This window comes from Hippocampus zosterae, chromosome 20, assembly GCF_025434085.1.
Source record: "Hippocampus zosterae strain Florida chromosome 20, ASM2543408v3, whole genome shotgun sequence".
Lineage (NCBI taxonomy): Eukaryota > Metazoa > Chordata > Actinopteri > Syngnathiformes > Syngnathidae > Hippocampus > Hippocampus zosterae.
The window spans coordinates 2,581,996-2,599,037 of NC_067470.1; the positions used below are offsets into that span (position 1 = coordinate 2,581,996).

The 17,042-nt window shown below is 46.2% G+C and overlaps 3 protein-coding genes and 2 long non-coding RNA genes across 7 annotated transcripts; 2 read left to right on the plus strand and 3 right to left on the minus strand.

The window, feature by feature from the left end:
• Positions 1-288: 288 nt before the first annotated feature.
• On the minus strand, positions 289-3,448 carry lipib (lipase, member Ib). The gene is made up of 10 exons (XM_052054877.1): positions 3,314-3,448; positions 2,813-3,204; positions 2,471-2,579; positions 2,260-2,361; positions 1,953-2,042; positions 1,711-1,878; positions 1,460-1,549; positions 1,244-1,352; positions 654-827; positions 289-496 (listed from the first exon to the last, which is right to left on the minus strand). The coding sequence occupies exons 1-10, from the start codon at positions 3,363-3,365 to the stop codon at positions 412-414; spliced, it is 1,371 nt and encodes a 456-aa protein (XP_051910837.1). The 5' UTR covers positions 3,366-3,448; the 3' UTR covers positions 289-411.
• Positions 683-2,664, plus strand: LOC127593431 (uncharacterized). 2 transcript variants are annotated; one of them, XR_007960405.1, is made up of 4 exons: positions 683-1,383; positions 1,704-1,831; positions 2,262-2,420; positions 2,499-2,664. It is a non-coding gene; the product is annotated as an uncharacterized LOC127593431 (long non-coding RNA). The 2 variants fall into 2 exon arrangements; XR_007960404.1 differs by lacking the exon at positions 683-1,383 and having other exon boundaries at positions 1,412-1,831.
• A 1,366-nt stretch (positions 3,449-4,814) lies between the features above and the next one.
• LOC127593427 (C-C chemokine receptor type 9-like) lies at positions 4,815-8,791 on the minus strand. Of its 2 annotated transcripts, none has more exons than XM_052054879.1 (3): positions 8,713-8,791; positions 8,575-8,636; positions 4,815-7,682 (listed from the first exon to the last, which is right to left on the minus strand). In XM_052054879.1, exons 2-3 carry the CDS (start codon positions 8,629-8,631, stop codon positions 6,624-6,626), a joined length of 1,116 nt encoding a protein of 371 aa, XP_051910839.1. In that variant the 5' UTR covers positions 8,632-8,636; positions 8,713-8,791; the 3' UTR covers positions 4,815-6,623. The 2 variants fall into 2 exon arrangements, with proteins under 2 accessions (XP_051910839.1, XP_051910838.1); XM_052054878.1 differs by having other exon boundaries at positions 4,961-7,685; positions 8,713-8,773.
• A 1,270-nt stretch (positions 8,792-10,061) lies between these two features.
• lztfl1 (leucine zipper transcription factor-like 1) lies at positions 10,062-14,981 on the minus strand. Its single transcript, XM_052054880.1, has 10 exons — positions 14,648-14,981; positions 14,056-14,180; positions 13,616-13,810; positions 12,869-12,926; positions 12,673-12,744; positions 12,533-12,598; positions 12,383-12,460; positions 12,127-12,303; positions 11,953-12,056; positions 10,062-11,684 (listed from the first exon to the last, which is right to left on the minus strand). Exons 1-10 carry the CDS (start codon positions 14,648-14,650, stop codon positions 11,666-11,668), a joined length of 897 nt encoding a protein of 298 aa, XP_051910840.1. The 5' UTR covers positions 14,651-14,981; the 3' UTR covers positions 10,062-11,665.
• On the plus strand, positions 13,762-15,323 carry LOC127593430 (uncharacterized). The gene is made up of 2 exons (XR_007960403.1): positions 13,762-13,913; positions 14,032-15,323. It is a non-coding gene; the product is annotated as an uncharacterized LOC127593430 (long non-coding RNA).
• The last annotated feature ends 1,719 nt before the right edge of the window (positions 15,324-17,042 follow it).

The window sequence follows — 17,042 nt, forward strand, 5'->3', positions numbered from 1 at the left end:
TTTGTAAATGTCAACATGAAACAGAACACAAGTGATAAAAGGCACAGAGTAAAAACTTACCAGTATTGTGTGAGTCCCCCCCCCCTTTTTTTTTTAAAGATTTTAGGGGTCATCATGCCTATTTTGCCGGAATGTCACACCTCGGAGTTTGACTTTGTGATTAAAGGTGACACGTCTTCGACAAGCAACGAGAATGCAGTTTCCTCAATTTTTCTAGAGTAGCATATGGACCCGGCTGACAGAATCTCCACAAACAAAAGTTTGTACCTGAGTGTCGTTGAGGTAAAAAAAAAAAAAAAGTCTTCAAAGTTCATTTTGGTCCTGTTCTATTATGAGATCAGAGCATCTCTCCGGGTTGTAGCTCCAACCCACTGCGTGTGTCGTCACACACACGACGAGCGCACGGTCAAATTAGAGGCGAGAGTCGCACGACAACGGCCGGAACGCCACCTCCGTGTTCTCCTCCATGAAGATGTCAAAGCGGCACATCAGCGGCCTGGACGGGAACGGAAAATGCGTGAGTGGTGCCGTCTGTAATTTCCGTTAACGTCGTAATTCAATTGGAGTGACAAACAACTTGAAGCAAGCACGCTTGGCTCCGATTTGGAGAAGTGCAGCGAGCGCTTTAATCGTTTTTAACGTTTTCGGCTGACCTTTGCGGTCGCTCCAGCGGCGTCAGTCGTATTCGCAACAGTCTGATCTTGTAGCGAGGCCCGATCACGTTGCCCGTGTTGATGCGCAGGGAGATCTTGTGCACGTGCGGCAGGTCTTCGTCGAACTGGGCCAGAAGACGCGTGGATGTGAACTGCTCGAAGCGAAGAAGCTTGCTAGTCGGGGAGCAAAAAAATCAGAGCAACATGTTACGTCATGATGATAACAGACATTTGAAAACATTTTTTTTTCTTTACAATCAATAAATTTAATGAGCTAAATGAACGCAACAAGACTCGAGAAAAATTTTCACGGTTAAGAATTGCCCATAGATGCCACAAGATGGCGACAAAATACTAGTTTTAAATTAGGGTTTTTCCCTGAGTGCGAAATTACCGGTAGTTCAAATTGGCAAATATTTCAGTGAATAATTGGCGGAAAGGTTCCCAAAAAATTTTAGAATGGGAAAATAATTGGAACGGTGTTCCTTGTCCTTATGACACTGACGTAGACGATGTCATGAATTTAAAATTAGGACCATAACGTCAAAAGAATGTATGGACGATGTGTTTTGTGAGCAGGCTTAACTCACTGGTCGATGCGGGCCTCGGTGACGTTCCTGCCGCTGTGGAGGCGGATGTAAACGACCCCCCAGCGGAGGTACTGGTTCCACGTCACCATGTCCACTCTGTAATTCAGCTCTGCGATCAACCACAAAAATGCATGCTGAAGGTGGGGCGATTTTCAGAATCACTTCTTAATGGGAGGAATCGCAAATTGATGGTTCAGCATTTGCAACCAGACTTACTGGTGTAAGGGTGCGAGGCCGTGGTGCTGAAGAACGCTTTGGTCTGTCCCAGTTTCAACAGACTTTCCCGCCACTGGATGACATCATAGCCTACACGTGACAAAATACACTTTTTGTCACTCAGTGCCTTTCACTACATGTCACGATCATAGACTGAAGATGAAACAAAATACATTGTTGTCAGTAATCATTATCATCAATCTCTTGGCTAACTACTGGAGCTGCTTATTGCATGTTGGAGAAGGCCCCACCGAGCTGCGGGCAGGAAGCGGGCTTGAAGGCCTCGCACTGCAGACAGCGTCCGTCCAGGAAGTCTGCGTAGGATGCGCACGGATACGCCGTCAGGCTGCACGTGCCGTTGAGGGCGCACAGGTACAGGAACATGGACCGCTGGTGGTCGCACACGAAGTAAGACTTTCCTGTTTGGGAGATGTGACACGCTGATTTCTGAAACACCAAAATGTTTGTGTGTGTGTGTGTACGTGTGGCTTACCGGCAAAGATGGTTTTGGGGCAGCCAGGTTGGTCGGCGCCCCCGTTGGCGTAGAAATCAATGTGACCGTGAGCCCCCCGCAGGCCAAAAGCTGCAAGACACCCAAATTACCCGTCATCACTTTCAAATTCACGTCACCAAGAGTCTCGCGATAATTTTGTTTTTGTAATTTTGCAAGGGCCTAACTGTGACTATGCATCAGCTGCAGTTTAAAGTTGTAATATTATCATTCACCACTAGATGGCAGATATGTATTTGTTGCACTTTTGCTGCCAGTTGCTAGCTCATGAAGCGTGTTTGCTGCTCACAGTCCATGTCAGTGTGCAGCACGTCGACAAACATGGCATCCGACGGGTCCAGCCTCTCATCTGGTGTGGCGCTAGTGAAGAGAGGCCCGGCCGGGTCTAAACCTGAAAGTACAAAGAAGGCACTTGAGATGTTTCATAGTAGGAGTGGACAGATATCGTAGGTGGGTCTTCGCGATATCTAGATTTCATTTGAACCTCACAGTCATGTTACCTGTTATGCGTCCGATTTTTCCCTTCAGGTTGGCACCCACAAACCCGGCGAGGTGCGCCCCAAGGCTGACGCCGATGAGGTGCATGGAGTCCAGTGAGGCTCCTTCCTCCTGAGGAGAAACTCAAGAATGAATGAGGCTTCCTTCCGAGACCGATTGAAGGTTGTGTGCCAGCATCATTCAGACCGTGATAGCAGGCAAGACACGCGTCTCTTTATACTCCAAGTCACAATCTCAACCTTATGTATTTTTGTCTCGTCAGACCACAAAATGGAGTTCCAATAGTCCATAACGAGGCGATGTACCTCCTCTTTGTGAGGTTTTTGTATGTCAGCAAGTATCACCTGCATGCTCCTGATGAATCCCGTCAGGTTGTGGGCCGCCTCTCTCGTGTAGGCCACGGCAGTGAGGTAGTTGAGGTTGGCGGCACCGCGGTTCCAGTCCACCACGATGACGTTGACGTCCCGCTGCTCGGCCAGCAGACGCACCAGGTGGTCGATCCACACGGGCGGCGCTCCGGTGGGACGGTAGCCGTGGATGACGAAGGCGGTGGGCCGGGAGAGGTTAAAAAGCGGCTCGGACGGGAAGCGCTGGTGGTGCAGCTCGCGCCCGCACGCCGGGTTGACGCGAGTGTACAGCAGCAGGCGGACGTACAGGCTGGTTCCCAGGAAGCAGTGAGACAGGTTGAGGTCCGTAAAGTTGTCACATGAGTCGCCACCGCTGTTTTCCTCAATGCCTGAAATGAAAACCTTGTTCTCATGCTGGCTAAAACAATCTGATATATTCTAAAAGCAATCTGTCTGAGTCCAAAGTGTTGCCAATCCCTAGCTTGTCCTCAATCTTACCTTGGCAGAGCAGCACGAGTCCCAGCAAAGCCAGACGTGTGCAGGCCAGCATGCTTCCCCGCGCGCAGGAGTCTCCCGGGAAATGACAATGGACGAATGGATGGACGGACTGCGGCGCTCTCGGGAGGACCGGAGGATTTGATTTCCCAGCGGGGGTGGTAGGTGGAACCGAGCTGAGAGTGGCGGTAGTAACGACCAATCACACGCTGGGTTTACGGCAGCCACCGCAAGTCCAGCCAATAGGATCGTCGTACACTCATTATCGAAAAATGACCCAAAAAAACAACAAAACAACAACAAAAATTGCAGTTAAGTTTGTTTGGAGTTCAAATCAAAGCCCACCAATTTTTATTATTGTGGACAAAGGCTACTTTAAAACTCTAATTTTAAACCCTAAACCTAGTTTGAAATCCTATTATGAATCTTGAATCTTAATTTGCAACCCTAACCCTAATCTCAACGGAAGCGACGAGAGGGCAGCGCAGGTTTCTGGTGGTTTGTGTTTCTGATGAAGGGTTGTAAAGTCGCAAAGCGGTTCTCGATCTATTCTGAGCTTCCAACGGCAACCACAAGCAGCACAGCCAACATGTTATTTCGCCGAATGCAAATTCTTCACAGGCACACGAACGTTACATGAACGCTCTTGTCACTTACATGCTGCTGCTGCTGCTTTTTTTCCATGTTGCTTTTTAATTGAGATTTTAATCATTAGTTGATTCTGCTTCTGGAAAGTCGTTGAGCATTCTTTCATTATTTTTGATATCCATATTGGCGTGTACTCGTACCCTCTTTATCCTCACAGATAGGAGTGCATTAGTTGTTCTGGTAAACTTTAAACCCCCCCACCCCCACCCCAAAGATCGTCGTGTGTGAAACAGCTGAGAAACTCCATGCCATTTTGTTTTGTGGCAATGGGGGAACGCTAAATGTAGTGTTTTACTAGATAATGAGAAACCTAGTGTCTTCACTCATGCAAAATTATGGACAACATTGCCGCTTAGAGGCCATAAACCGCAACTGCAATAAAAAATTTTTTTGGGGGGGGTGAAATCCTGAACTGCTGTCAACAACCTGTAGATTGTTTTCTGTGGTAGGCCAAAAAATTGCAATCGTAGTGGGGGAAAAAATTTGACCAAAATGACGAGTAAGACCGCTGTTGAAGCAGTGCGTTGAATTGTCTTGCTCGGGAGGATAAAGTGTACTAGATCTCAAGGATATGGAATAAATGCTCAACGGGCTTGACAGATCTGCTGGTCACATCACCTAAAAGGTCTCCGACAGGTCACCGTGTTCCACTTCATGAGCTTTTCCCCCCAGAAGCCACGCCCCACTTAAATCACATGACTTGGATGAGACGGGAGGGCAGCATGGAAGAGATTACAAAAAAACAAAAACAAATGGCAACCGTCTGAGCTGGTTTTAAGATTAAGATATCCTTTAATTGTCCTGCAATGAGGAAATTACAATCAGAATTCAGAAAGGAAAACGCTGGGTAGGGAGAGGGAAAGAAAACACGCTGGAACTATCCTTTTCCGAGGATAATTTAAGTCCAGGATAAAAAAGACCCTAGCACATAAATAAGCATATGACAGTTACAACAAGTCACAAGACATAACATGTAATAAGGGGGGAGGATGAATGGAAAGGGGGGGGGGGGGTAACCGCGACGCGGCCGAAATGACCAGCTGCACGGTCACCGTTGCGCTCCGCATATCAAACCACATCACGGGGGAAAAAGAATCGGAGCGATGAAGACGGTGATAACAAGGATGTGTATGCGCGTGTAGTTGTCCAGTTGTGTATGTGTGTTGGTTGGGGGCCCTAGATGCCATGCGTACTTCCATCCAGGGGAAAGGCCAGATAGACGGCCGCCAACAATTCCAGACAGCCTTGAGTCCTTGGTCTGTATCTCCTCACTGGCGCCGATCAGTCGAAAAAATTTTGTCGATTACATCGAGAGACCAGCCAACTAATTCCATGGTTAGTTCTTCGGATGAAAAATACGGTAGGAGGCTAGGAAAAAAGTTAGACAAAGACAGCACAAGGACTAAGTGGCAAGCACGGAAAGGGTGGGGTGAGGGCAGGAGGAGCAGTGCAAAAAGCGTCCGCCTTCGTCGAGAGCCAAGCAGAAATTTTGATGGAAACGCGACGTTGGTCAACATGGGATTGACACACTGCCCTTCTCAACTCATGACGTCAGCGTTTGCCCTCGAACCTGACAGAAATAGTTTGAATGTTTGTTGTTGTTTTTTTTAAATATCTGAAAATAGAGAGGACAAAATTTTAATGGACGTATTGGACCAAGTGTGACGAGACAAACGCACAGCACAATATTTACACTTGTATACATTATGTACAAGAAGGTCAATTTAGTCCATATTTTTGAAAGATGAGCAAAATAGGCAGCGCGTCTGCCTCATAGTCGAGATTCTTGCACTTTGCAAGTTGTTGCTCTGTTTGCTTGGGTCTCCCACATCCCCCAAACTTGCATCTAATGTAAATTGAAGGTCACATGTCCATCGGAGTATGAATGGTTGCTTGCTGTACTCTGTCATTGACGTGCGACCAGTCCAGGATGTACCCTCGCTCTTGCCCAATCTCCGCCAAACTCTTGTCTATCTGTGCACTGCGATAGCTAGCCAACGAGTCCAGGGTGTACCCCGCCTGACTTTATCTTCCCCTTGACCCTATTGACCCTATTGACCCTATTTACACAACAGAAAATGGATGGATGGTTGGGATTTGTTTATGCAGCACGGTGACTAGCGGGTAGCACCTCTGCTTCGCAGTCGAGCGTTTCTGGGTTCGAATCACAGCGCCGTTTTAGGTGTTTGCAGATTGTCACTAAATGGCTCTGAGCAAACCTCCACCAGGTCTTTTTATCTTTAATGCTTGCAGTCTTATTCTTGAAGTGACTACCTGTATGATCCGGGTCACGGCACCAATTGAAAAAATCTGCGCAAGCCTTCACCTGTTCCTTTTAATCCGTCATACTTGCGATATCATACTAACATGAACTACCGGAAGACTATATCCTCAGTTCAACGTTTAAATGGAGGCCAGAAAAATCAAGTAGACGGTCACGGAGCCCTTTCTCCTCCCAGATGTGGAAGAAGGTCTAATCTGTCCGAAATGGTCATAAGGGTGCAGATAGAAAAGAGGATGACACAACGGCCTGGCTCAAGTCTGTCTACTTATGTGCCAAAGAGGCCTCATCTAACATGGCTGTGCACAACCGCCTTTGTGGCTCAACTGTGACGCTCGTCACGACATACCGGCAATCCTCCAGAAAAGCGATGGATGATAATGTTCATAATGAAAGAGCCGGTGTGGTTTCGGTGTCCGTCCCAACCGATGGCCGTTTGGGAACGGCTTGGAATTTGGCGATCCCGCCTCTGCCGGGTCCTCGGGTGCACGAGCGCAACAACTTCATCAGGTCCTGCCTGAAGCGCACCCCGACAAAGACGTACAAGAAGGGGTTGAGGCAGGCGTGCATGTAAGCCAGGCTCTTGGCCACCTGTCCGGCCACGTCGAAGCGCTTGACCACGCCGCAGTTTGTGATGGTGGCGTTGGCGGCCTGCGAGGCCTCCACCATCAGGAGCCCGTTGTACGGAAGCTGCGAGGCCAGGAACACAAAAACCACAATGAAGATGACGCGCAGGGCCTTGTGCTTCTCGAAGCTCCTGGCCTGGAGAAGGGTGCGGATGATGACCGAGTAGCAAAAGATCATGATGAGGACGGGAAGGACGAAGCCCACGCAGATCTGCAGGGCGAGCACCAGGATCTTGGTGCGATTGTTCGCGTTGTTCCAGTAGACCAGCACGCAGAAGGACGACCCGTTCAGGTCCGTCTTCACGCGGGCGAAAAGAAACTCGGGCAGGGCGAGGAGAGTGGAGACGAGCCACACCGCCAGGCAGGCCACTTTACTGTAAAACAGACGCTTCTCCTTCCAGTTCTGGGCCTTGGTGACCTGCACGATGGCGATGTAGCGATCCACGCTGATGCACGTCAGGAGGAAGGTGCTGCTGAAGAAGTTGATCTTGTACACGGCAGACACCGCCTTGCAGAGACCCCCGCCGAACTCCCAACCTTTAATGGCATCGGCGGCCCAGAAGGGCAGCGTGCACAGGAAGAGGAGGTCGGCCACGGCCAGGTTGAGCAGGTAGACGTCCGTCATGGTCTTCAGGCGGTTGCGCACGGTGGTGTAGATCCAGACCACCATCAGGTTGCCCACCGCGCCCAGCGCAAAGATGATCCAGAAGAGGGGGGGCTCGTACCGGCCTCGGAACTGCCTGACCCAGCTCCTGTCGCACATGCCGGTGATCTGGGTGGGGCCCAGATCGTAGTCGCCCGAGTAATCGAAAGGGTCCTGCTAAAACATCAAAGAAATTGCGGGCGTTCTGATTGGTTCTTGACAATTTTACCTCTCGGACAGCGTCAGAGATATAACCGTTTGTCTTTTCTTGCTTTCCCCCCCCCCTACGCCCCCCCTCCCCCCTTTTAGTAAACCATCTGTTGCCACACTTGGAGCACACACACACACACACAGAAGCTCCTGGTGGAGGTGCGGTGACGTGACATCAAAATCGTTGTCAAGTTAACCAGAGCGAGGAGACGGAGTGCGCCTCATGCAGCTGCTCGCATCTCGCCTGGAGAAACCACATCGCTGCATGACTTCCTGCTACCATCCACAGTGTGTGTGTGTGTGTAAGGGTGGTGGTGGTGGGGGGGGGGCCGTCAGGTTAGATGAGGGACCGAGATAGAGAGTGTAGTGAAACATAACCATAAACTGTTTCCATTATTTTTTTTCTTGGCATTTAAGCAGGCAGAACGCTGTTAGCGAAGCATTAATCACAGTATTCTTTAAAACTCTACAAGAATCTTAGAAATTGAAATACAAAGTATTTATTCATTTCCATTACCGACTAGTTCAATCGATATTTCATTCCTTATATTTTTTTTCTCCTTCAAATAGGTGTTAAAACCATGTGTTTGTATTTTTTTTGTACAGATATATATATATACAAATGGTTCTTTACGTGGATTACATGTATGAAGCATGAAAAAAAAACATATTTGGCCCAATCCAAGAACTTTTTTTTTTTGCCAATTTATCGGACAACTTTACATTTAAAGTGAATAGATGAAAGCTCGGAAGGGAAGTCCAACCGAATATGTTTATTTCTTGTTTATATTCTAATCAAGTCAGCAAAGCGTAATTCACAAGCCGCGATGGCACTGCTCCAACGACAAATACTCACAGTGACAAAGTCATCCGTTGCTGTCGTCACGTATGGCGAAGGAAAAAAATCACCCATGTTATCTGCAAGAATTAAAAGAGAGGTAGGATACTAGTAATAACAATAATAATAATAATAGTGTTGCAGTAAGTGTTTTACCTTCTTGGTTGGGTGCGGATGAACAAGCTCTTCTCTTTTTTTGTGTGTGTGTGAGCACGACTCGTCCTCTGCTGGCTTTTATGACTTCTCCACGGCCGCAAGATCACGTGCTGATCATTCCACCTCTGTCTCAATCGACATCGAGCTCGTGCGCACACCCACACGCGTGGGACAACCTCACGCTGCGGACCAACCCCCCGCCCCCGTCCAAGGATGATCCACGGACCGTGTCATCGTCGAACGCCAGTAAGGCATGCCGATCAGACCGGAACCAAAACAATTTCTTTCCACAGATGATAACATTTCAGGTAACATAAAAATTAAAAAAAGCTTTGTGTGCACAGGTGGATCACTCAGCACGACTGATGCGTGAAACCCAAAACCTTCAGGTGTGATTAAAGAGCAGAGGCGCCCCCAATGCGAAGACGGAGCCCCCCGTACAGCTGTGGGAAGCGTCTCCGATGACACCCAAGGCGTAATTTGACACTTTTTGCCTCGATGATGGATGAGATAAGGGCGCCGCGCACCTCTTTACATCTGCGCTTTTGCATTTCTGTGTTGTTCCGATTAAACGAATGATTTTGGGGAGAATCCGATTTCACGCCGGGAATTAGATGGCACCGGTGAGGCATGAAGCGCACATTACATCATTTTAGTACAAATGAAGAATTCAGCCTTTACTTGGTCAATTGAGTTTAATTCATGACAAGTTATGAATCCAGGTGAAGAGTTATCTTTTATGGGTCGCTCGCAAAGCTCACTGGCTCACTGTCTGAAAACTAAATGGGGAAAAAAAATCGACCACAACACCGGTTTCACCGGTCATCGGGAAGTTGGGTACCCAAAGCGGACGCACAAGAAAGTTTGGGAACGGGAAGTCCATCGTTTTGGTATGAAGGATTCAATTTCGATTAACTCCTACTGATAAAATTCGCCCAAATTGAAATTTTTATTTTTGACACAGACGGGTGGTTTTTTTTAACATATGCAGTGTCAACTAGGTAAAGCACGGCATCGAGGTTTGATGATAATTTCAAATCAATCTTTTTTGCCCCCCCCCCCCTTCAACGTGGTGAAAAGTGAAAACCCCTACCGCCCGTTCCGACCCGAAAATTTATTGAGAATTGTAAAAATTATCCAGACGCGAGTTTTTCACCGATTGACACGAAAGTGGCACCTGGAAAAAAAGTCTTAACACACGTCTTGAAAGTGAACAGGAAGTCAAACAATTTTCTATCGTCAATTCCAGCACTCGTTCTTTGATAACTTTCAAATCGGGATTTGGGTCCTGCACAGAATCAGGTAAGCTACCCACACGGGCGATTCCAATTGCTAAACTTTTATTTATATTTTGCTCGCAACATCGAATGCGGTTGGAGTGCGGCGATTCAGTCGAATGATTCTGCTTTAGAGGATTTTATGCAAAAAAGAGAGTCGACGTAATTGCTTTAACAAATAATTTGTGGTTAGTCCCGAGAACTATTTCTGATACCTGAATGAGAAAATTAACGTGAACGTGTGCTGTATGTCACTTAAAGCTACAACTAGAAACACGAATTTAAACGGTGGTAAAAAAACAAGCAGCATTGTAAGCTTCTGTTATGTTATTAATGATCATTTTATTTTTGAGGATCATATTATTTCATGTTAAGCATACCTAAAGTATATTATGTTGTTTAATAATTTCTGAGACATTTTTATGTTAATATGTTAAAGCTGCAACTAGAAACACGAATTTAAACGGTGGCAAAAACCAAGCAGAAAAGTCAGACTTTTTCTTACATCTCATGTACTGCACTTTGCATTGTTTTATAGGATGACACTGTTCAAAACCATTCATGTGACATGGCAAAAAAAAAAGTGGGGCCTGCCAGTAAAGGGAAATACATCAAATGACCTAAGTCACATTACTAACCGCAGCAGCACAATACGCAAGGAGACTGTCCCAAACAAAGCTGACGAAACACGGCTGGGAGGACACCAGTCACGCCAGCTTGATTGACAAGCCGGCTTTTGTTTCACAAGAGGCACTCATCTGACTCTGTGAGGCCCAGGGAAACAGCTGCACCACAGGAACGACCCCCAGGGGTGTTTCCTGAAATAACACTGCCAAAATCACCACAAGCGGAAAAGTGCTTGGTGGTGTTTTGTACATTGAATCGTATTTTTTTTTTCAGGTATCCTAACTCTTTGTTTACCACATGAAGCAATGCGAGTGATGCAGGTGGAAGGCGGGTCCGATTGCAGCAAGTTTCACTGCAAACAGCGGTTGGGGCTTGGAAGCAGGTGACCCCACAGACACGTATCAAAATTACACCTCACATTTGGTTTGTACTTGTGGTGGTAATTTGGAGTGGTGTACAACCACACTCTACCTCATATCGAGAGACAATAGTCACCTTACTTAACTCATTCAATGCCACGGATGTTTTTTTTTCTTTGTTTAAAAAAAATCCCAGGTATGTACAGTATGTGTTGAGTTTTTTTTTTAATTCACGTGACACCTTTTGTGAGAATAAGTGGATTTGAAAATGGCTGGATGGATGTAGGGAAAAAAATCAGATGCAGTAGTCACAGAAAAACCAAAACAATGTTGTGGCTTTCAGCGCCATTTTTTTTTTTTTTTTAAATTCTCAGAGTGCAATTCGGTGTCAACCTTTTAGCGGGAGATGCATGTTCGTAGTTTCATTGAACACTTAAGAAACGAGTACTTGACCCAGCTCAAGAAGCTTCTGATCATCCCATCCAAAAGGAGAAGCCGACAACAGAGAGGAAAAAAAAAAAAAAACGTCCGATTGGGAATGAATAAACAAGTTCTGACCAAGAAAAAAAAAAGTGCTGCTTTATTCTGCTTGCGTCAGGATTGGGAGGCTTGGTCATCGTAAAACGCATGGCGCGTTCTTGCTTCCGTCTTTCGCGCCCAACTTCCCTTCCAGCCGATGACGATGGGGACTCATTCGTTGGGCTCGTATCTGAAAGAGACAGCCGCCATGAAAAAAAAAACCCCGCCATGAGTCACACACAACAAGTCATTGCAGAAATGCATTTCCATGGCAAGACCCGATCGTTCCTTATCAACTCATTCAGTCCCAGCCAATTCTGGACCAAGTCTGAAAAGACGTTTAAAAACGTCTTTGGGAGTGAATGAGTTAAAGATCCATTTTGAGGGGTGGGGGGATTATTTGAAGCACAGCTTTGTCCCCGATGCAGAATTTCGAGGTGATTCATCCCAAAACGTACTTCTGCAGTCGTTTTCTAATTTCCTTGATCTGCTCGTTTTTCTTTGCCAGGATCTCCTTCATGTTGCGATAGGCCGCCGTTTGCTGGAACTTCTTGTCCAACTCCTGCACACCAACACAACCGCACTCAACGAAAAATATCTTTCTCCCCCGACACACACGGACGACGGCGGACCTTCTCGGCCATGGCCAGCTGCTCCTGCACTCGCAGGAGTTCGTGCTTGGCCGAGACCAAGTTCTCCTGTAGGTCCTTCTGGGAGGCGGCGCTGACAGTCAGCGAGTGCTCGTAGTCCTCCTTGAGGGCCGCCACCGTGTCCTCCAGACAGCTGATTTCCTTGGAGTGAGCCGTCAGCTAACAGGTAGGGGGGGGGGGGGGGACGTTTAGGGCGGTAATCTTCTTTCAAAGCGGTGAACTCCAGAATGAGCTGTACCTGCTTGTCACCTTGCACCTTCCGGAGATCTTGAAGGGCTTTCTGAACTTTGGTCTTCTCATCCAGTACGTTCATTGCCTGGCGGAATGAGAAGAAGGCTGAGTGAATAGTTGCTAGGAAGTGGCGTGCGTCCAAAATATGCTGACCGACCTGCGATTCTAATGTGCGCAGTTTGGCTTTCAGGTTCTCATTCTCCTCCTGTAGCTTTGCGATCTCCTGAAATGGATCAATCGGTACGAATGACGCAGGATTAGAATTCGGTTCTTCTCCACGGAGTGGAGCTTACGTACCTTGTTGAGGAGTTCAGAAACTCCGGCTTCGTTGAGCGGCGCCAGTTTAGGTTTGCCGGCGTCCTGGTTCATCTGGCGCAAAAGAAAAGAAGAGACGTCGTGCTTCTTGATGGTTTTCAAAGCAACGAGCGCTAACGAGCGCTAACGTTTGCTCACGCGCGCTTCAACTTTTCCAGGCTTTGGTCTTGACGTTCACCTTATCAGAGACTTTAAAATCCGTCTTCTCAAATTCTGCTACTTGCTCGAGGAGCTCCCTGTAGGGGTACAGAACACGGAGTGAGCAGAATTGACCACGCCGAGGCAACAAGGACCGAAAAGAGTATCGCGCGAACGAAATTTTAATTCAACTCCGTCGGACAAATGTCTCGACGATCGCTTGACGCGTTCTTTCCGTTTACACTCGGCCGTCGTGTTATTTTGAAGACGGCCATCGCTCCACAGTGACGATCTTTTGTTGTTGACGGCAACTGCGCCTTGACACTCAAGATATCGCGGCCGCCGAAGGAGCGACCAGATTGTGGTTTGAAAGAGCGGCTGGATCGCACGTAGATCGCTGCACGTGACAGGGCGTACGTGTTGCTTTAGAAACTATCTTGTCACGTAGGACTTGAAGAAAAAACAAGATTCAAATCCACCCGTTGTGAGCGCACATTTGGGGTAAAGGTGACTGAGGTGAAATATTACACCAAGTTCACCAAAACACTGTCGTATATAAAACCAAAGTATAGAAGGAGACATCTGAGCAAGGAAGGTGGCCTCTTTGACGAAGTGCGCGAGTTCAATACCCCGTCAAGTAAGTTTACATTGTACAAAGATAACTGAAGACAGCTTTTGTATTTTTATTTCAACTACAGAAACTAGACATGATCACATTATTACCTATATTGTTACCTGTCGTCCGATTAACACTCCGGCACCCAAACTTGGACCGGTCGTTCCTCACCTGTTCTCCAGCTCGGAGATATCTGTCTGCAGGCGCAGGTAGTACTTTTCGGCCTGGAAGAAGAGCTGGCGCAGCAGCAGGACGTTGGTGTGCGCCGTGTTGATGAGTTCCATCTCCACCTCGCCGCGCACCACCGCGTGCAGCCCGTCCAGCATATCGCGCACCTCGTCGGCTGTGAACGTCTCCTCCACCAGCCTTTGGACGCAAGCGCACACGCACACACACACACACACACTGTAGTCCATCTGAACCCCGGCAGGATAGCAGAAAATGGCTAGTATGCAGGCTCCCTCTATTGGTACGTGAAAGAATTACCGCATAAGCACAACTCAGTTGTATTTTACTTTTTTTTTAGTTTAATACATGCACTAAATCTTTAAACATTTATTTTGGTCTAATTCTCATTTCACTTAGAGGTGCGCTCCATCTGACACGCCCACCTGCTGTCTTTGAGTTCTTCAAAACAGGAATCCACAGTTTTGAGCCGCAACAAGCGTTTGGATCGAGCGAAGCGCATGTAGTTGATCACTTCATTCTGATGATGCTCATTACCCCCGAATTCAGCCTAGGGAAGGAGGGACGGACGGACAACAGGAGTATCTCAGAACTGTGAGGCAGATGTGTCCACCACTGGTTCGGGGTGCCGCAAATGCTCATTTTGTTATATTGGTGAACATTTTCAACGTTGATCTATTCATGATTGTGTTGACGTGCATAATTTGACAAAATGTTACTTGTTTTTCCACAGTATCTTCGACGGGGGGGAAAAGTCTAAATTATTTCTGTGGAAGTCGACGCAGAACACTGCTGGGCGGGGCCACCGTTTCAAGGCTCGGATGAATTAAAACAAATCCCAGGAGGGTGGAAACTGCTAACACGGCTAACAGAATCAAGCGACGACAAGCCCAGACAGCCAAATTGAAAGCAGCAATAGGCCCTCGACAAGACCAACAGCAGGCGCTTGAGGCAAGAATTTACGAAATGGCTACTCGCGCTTATTCCGAACAACAAATAATGAAAAGAGTCACTTACCATGTTGGCTGCGGAGCTCACGTTATCGTCGCTTATACTTCTGCTGAGGGCTAAAATGCAAGGAAATGGATAATGTGCGGCTAATAGAAACTAGATTTGGGGAAAAAATAAACAACACTGCACTTGCGTTACTGCGACCGGGTTAAGATCATGGCAATATCGTTTAAGCAAATACTCTGACTCGGCAAAGACTAAATAAGTGATTTCGCGATGGTTGTGGAAAGATAATGAGTCCGATTGGTCAAGCTAGCAGTGAAGCTAACTAAGCGTTTGCAAGAGAACACGTCGGTAACCAAGCGTCATTGCCTTGGTTACGAGCGGTGCGTTCAGGGTAGCTCCGTAAACCATACTACCCTATAGCAATGACGCCAATGTCGTATTTTTTACCAATACATACAGTATATTCAATTATGTGCATATTTACATGTTATCAAAAGGAAATATTATTCAGCATTATCAGTCTCTATATTTAAATATTTCACATCCATAAGCGTAATTTCAAAAACAGCGAAGCCACCGAATCTTTCAAATGCATTACAAAAAGGGAAGTTGTTTTTCAAACCGTAATTATCACGGGAATTAATGAAGTTTGTCTCAAGCTTCTTTCTTGCTTTCTGTTCACATTAATATTTTTGTTAATAACCCGCTTTTGCTTCAATAAACTGGAATTACTGTTCTTCTTGTATTGTACACATTTAAATAAAGTAAAAAGGGTCAGTGTCATAATTCGTGTCAGTGTTAGCGTTCCACTTATTTATTTAGAATTACATTTATGTCGTCTACTCTTGTAAATTTTTTAAATGTTACTTCCTCAAGACTTGTCTGTACACTGTCTGAATGGTTTTGTAGCCCGGTGGTGTTTTTATCCACATTCATCAATCCCACTCATGTCCTGCTTCCCCATATGAGTTCAAAGCATTGAACAATAGATGGCAGCAGTGATCCAAAACAAACTTGCTGTGACCTATTCCATCAAATTTGGAGCATATTTGCTCATTTTTGGATGCACAATTGGAGCAACGTGAGACTAATAGGGCAGCAAAATTGCATTTGGTACGACTGCATTCCGGGAACATGATGAATGAGTGGTGAGCACATCTGTAGTGACACTCCTGAAGTTTGGGGTTAAAGGGCCGGCCTTCCCATGTGAGCTTATGCAGGCTTCTTCCCACATCCCCAAAACCTTCCATGTTAGCTTCATTTTGGACTCTAAATTGCCACATAGGACTGAATGTGAGTATTCCGTGCCCCGTAACTCACTCAAGACCAGTTCAAGGTTTACCCCGTCACGGCCCATGATCCTAATGAGGACACGAATGACACTATTCCTACATGACATCATCAGGCAACAGCCTGCCAATCTAAAACTAGACTCAACACAAACTAAAAATGTTTTTATCCAGTAGCCCCTTTATCATACCACTCAATAGTTTTGACGCTTTGCTTTTTTCCGTCTGTGATCTGAAGTAAAGACAGGAGGAAACTCCACCCCTGAATTTCTTCTCTGTCGCCCTTAAATGAATTAAACTAAGGGGCAGCGCATGATTGGTCACCAAATCAGATGCTTCATTATAACGTGACTGACTGCCCCGTTTGTGTTCGACCCCACTCAAGTTGAGTGTGCGGCATCAGTACAAGACAGAGGCCAAGATGTTTCCCCCTTACTTCCAGTCAAGGTGAGTTACATCACATCTGACTATAGGGAGCCAGTTTGTTAAGAAGTTATCGGAATGGCTTTTTCATCATGCAGAAAATAGTGATATAGTTTCGCTTCACCTGATTGGTTCACAGCTATTGTTTATTTATAACAATACAAATTATGTACATTATCATACAACAGAATCATTATTGCTATTTCATACTGTGCTTTTTATGACATTTTGGTTTGCAGAGGTACCGTGAGAAGTAAAATTGGCTCAATGTAGTTTGGGATGTACTCGATTGGCTATTGAAGTGTTTTTTTTTGCAGTTCATATTAGAACATTGCTGCCACTAGAGAGCACAATAACCCTTTTTCTTAGCCAAGCGTTGCAGTTGCAGGCGTCTTTCGGTTTGTTAACATTAGATTGAATATTGATAGGTCTGATATATTAAAATATACATATTTTTGGTTTGAGTAGGAACTCAGTGGGTTAAATCATACAATTTGGCAGCCGTGCATTCACATACAGCATTCACAGATTTTATTGAGATTGTTTCCAATATTTTGTTAGATTTTTTCATTTTTGTTTTTACCTTCATGGTTTGACCCACAAACTCATACCTCCACCCCATTTTTTGTTAAAAGACGTATGGTGAATATTTATCAGCTTTTCTTGGATATTTTTTTTGGGGGGGGTAGAGGTGGTCGAAGTGTTTATTTTACTTACACGCTAGTTGCTATTCGCGGGGGGGG

Excerpts from the sequence above, each read along its gene's own strand:
- lipib (XM_052054877.1), bottom strand. The coding sequence starts at position 3,365 with ATGCTGGCCTGCACACGTCTGGCTTTGCTGGGACTCGTGCTGCTCTGC. Across the intron at positions 3,205-3,313 it reads ACTCGTGCTGCTCTGCCAAG|GCATTGAGGAAAACAGCGGT; the intron begins GTAAGATTGAGG and ends TTTTCATTTCAG. Across the intron at positions 2,580-2,812 it reads GATTCATCAGGAGCATGCAG|GAGGAAGGAGCCTCACTGGA; the intron begins GTGATACTTGCT and ends GTTTCTCCTCAG.
- LOC127593427 (XM_052054878.1), bottom strand. The coding sequence starts at position 8,631 with ATGGGTGATTTTTTTCCTTCGCCATACGTGACGACAGCAACGGATGAC. Across the intron at positions 7,686-8,574 it reads CAACGGATGACTTTGTCACT|CAGGACCCTTTCGATTACTC; the intron begins GTGAGTATTTGT and ends TTGATGTTTTAG.
- lztfl1 (XM_052054880.1), bottom strand. Across the intron at positions 12,927-13,615 it reads ATCTCCGAGCTGGAGAACAG|GGAGCTCCTCGAGCAAGTAG; the intron begins GTGAGGAACGAC and ends GTACCCCTACAG. Across the intron at positions 12,304-12,382 it reads AGGTGCAAGGTGACAAGCAG|CTGACGGCTCACTCCAAGGA; the intron begins GTACAGCTCATT and ends CCTACCTGTTAG.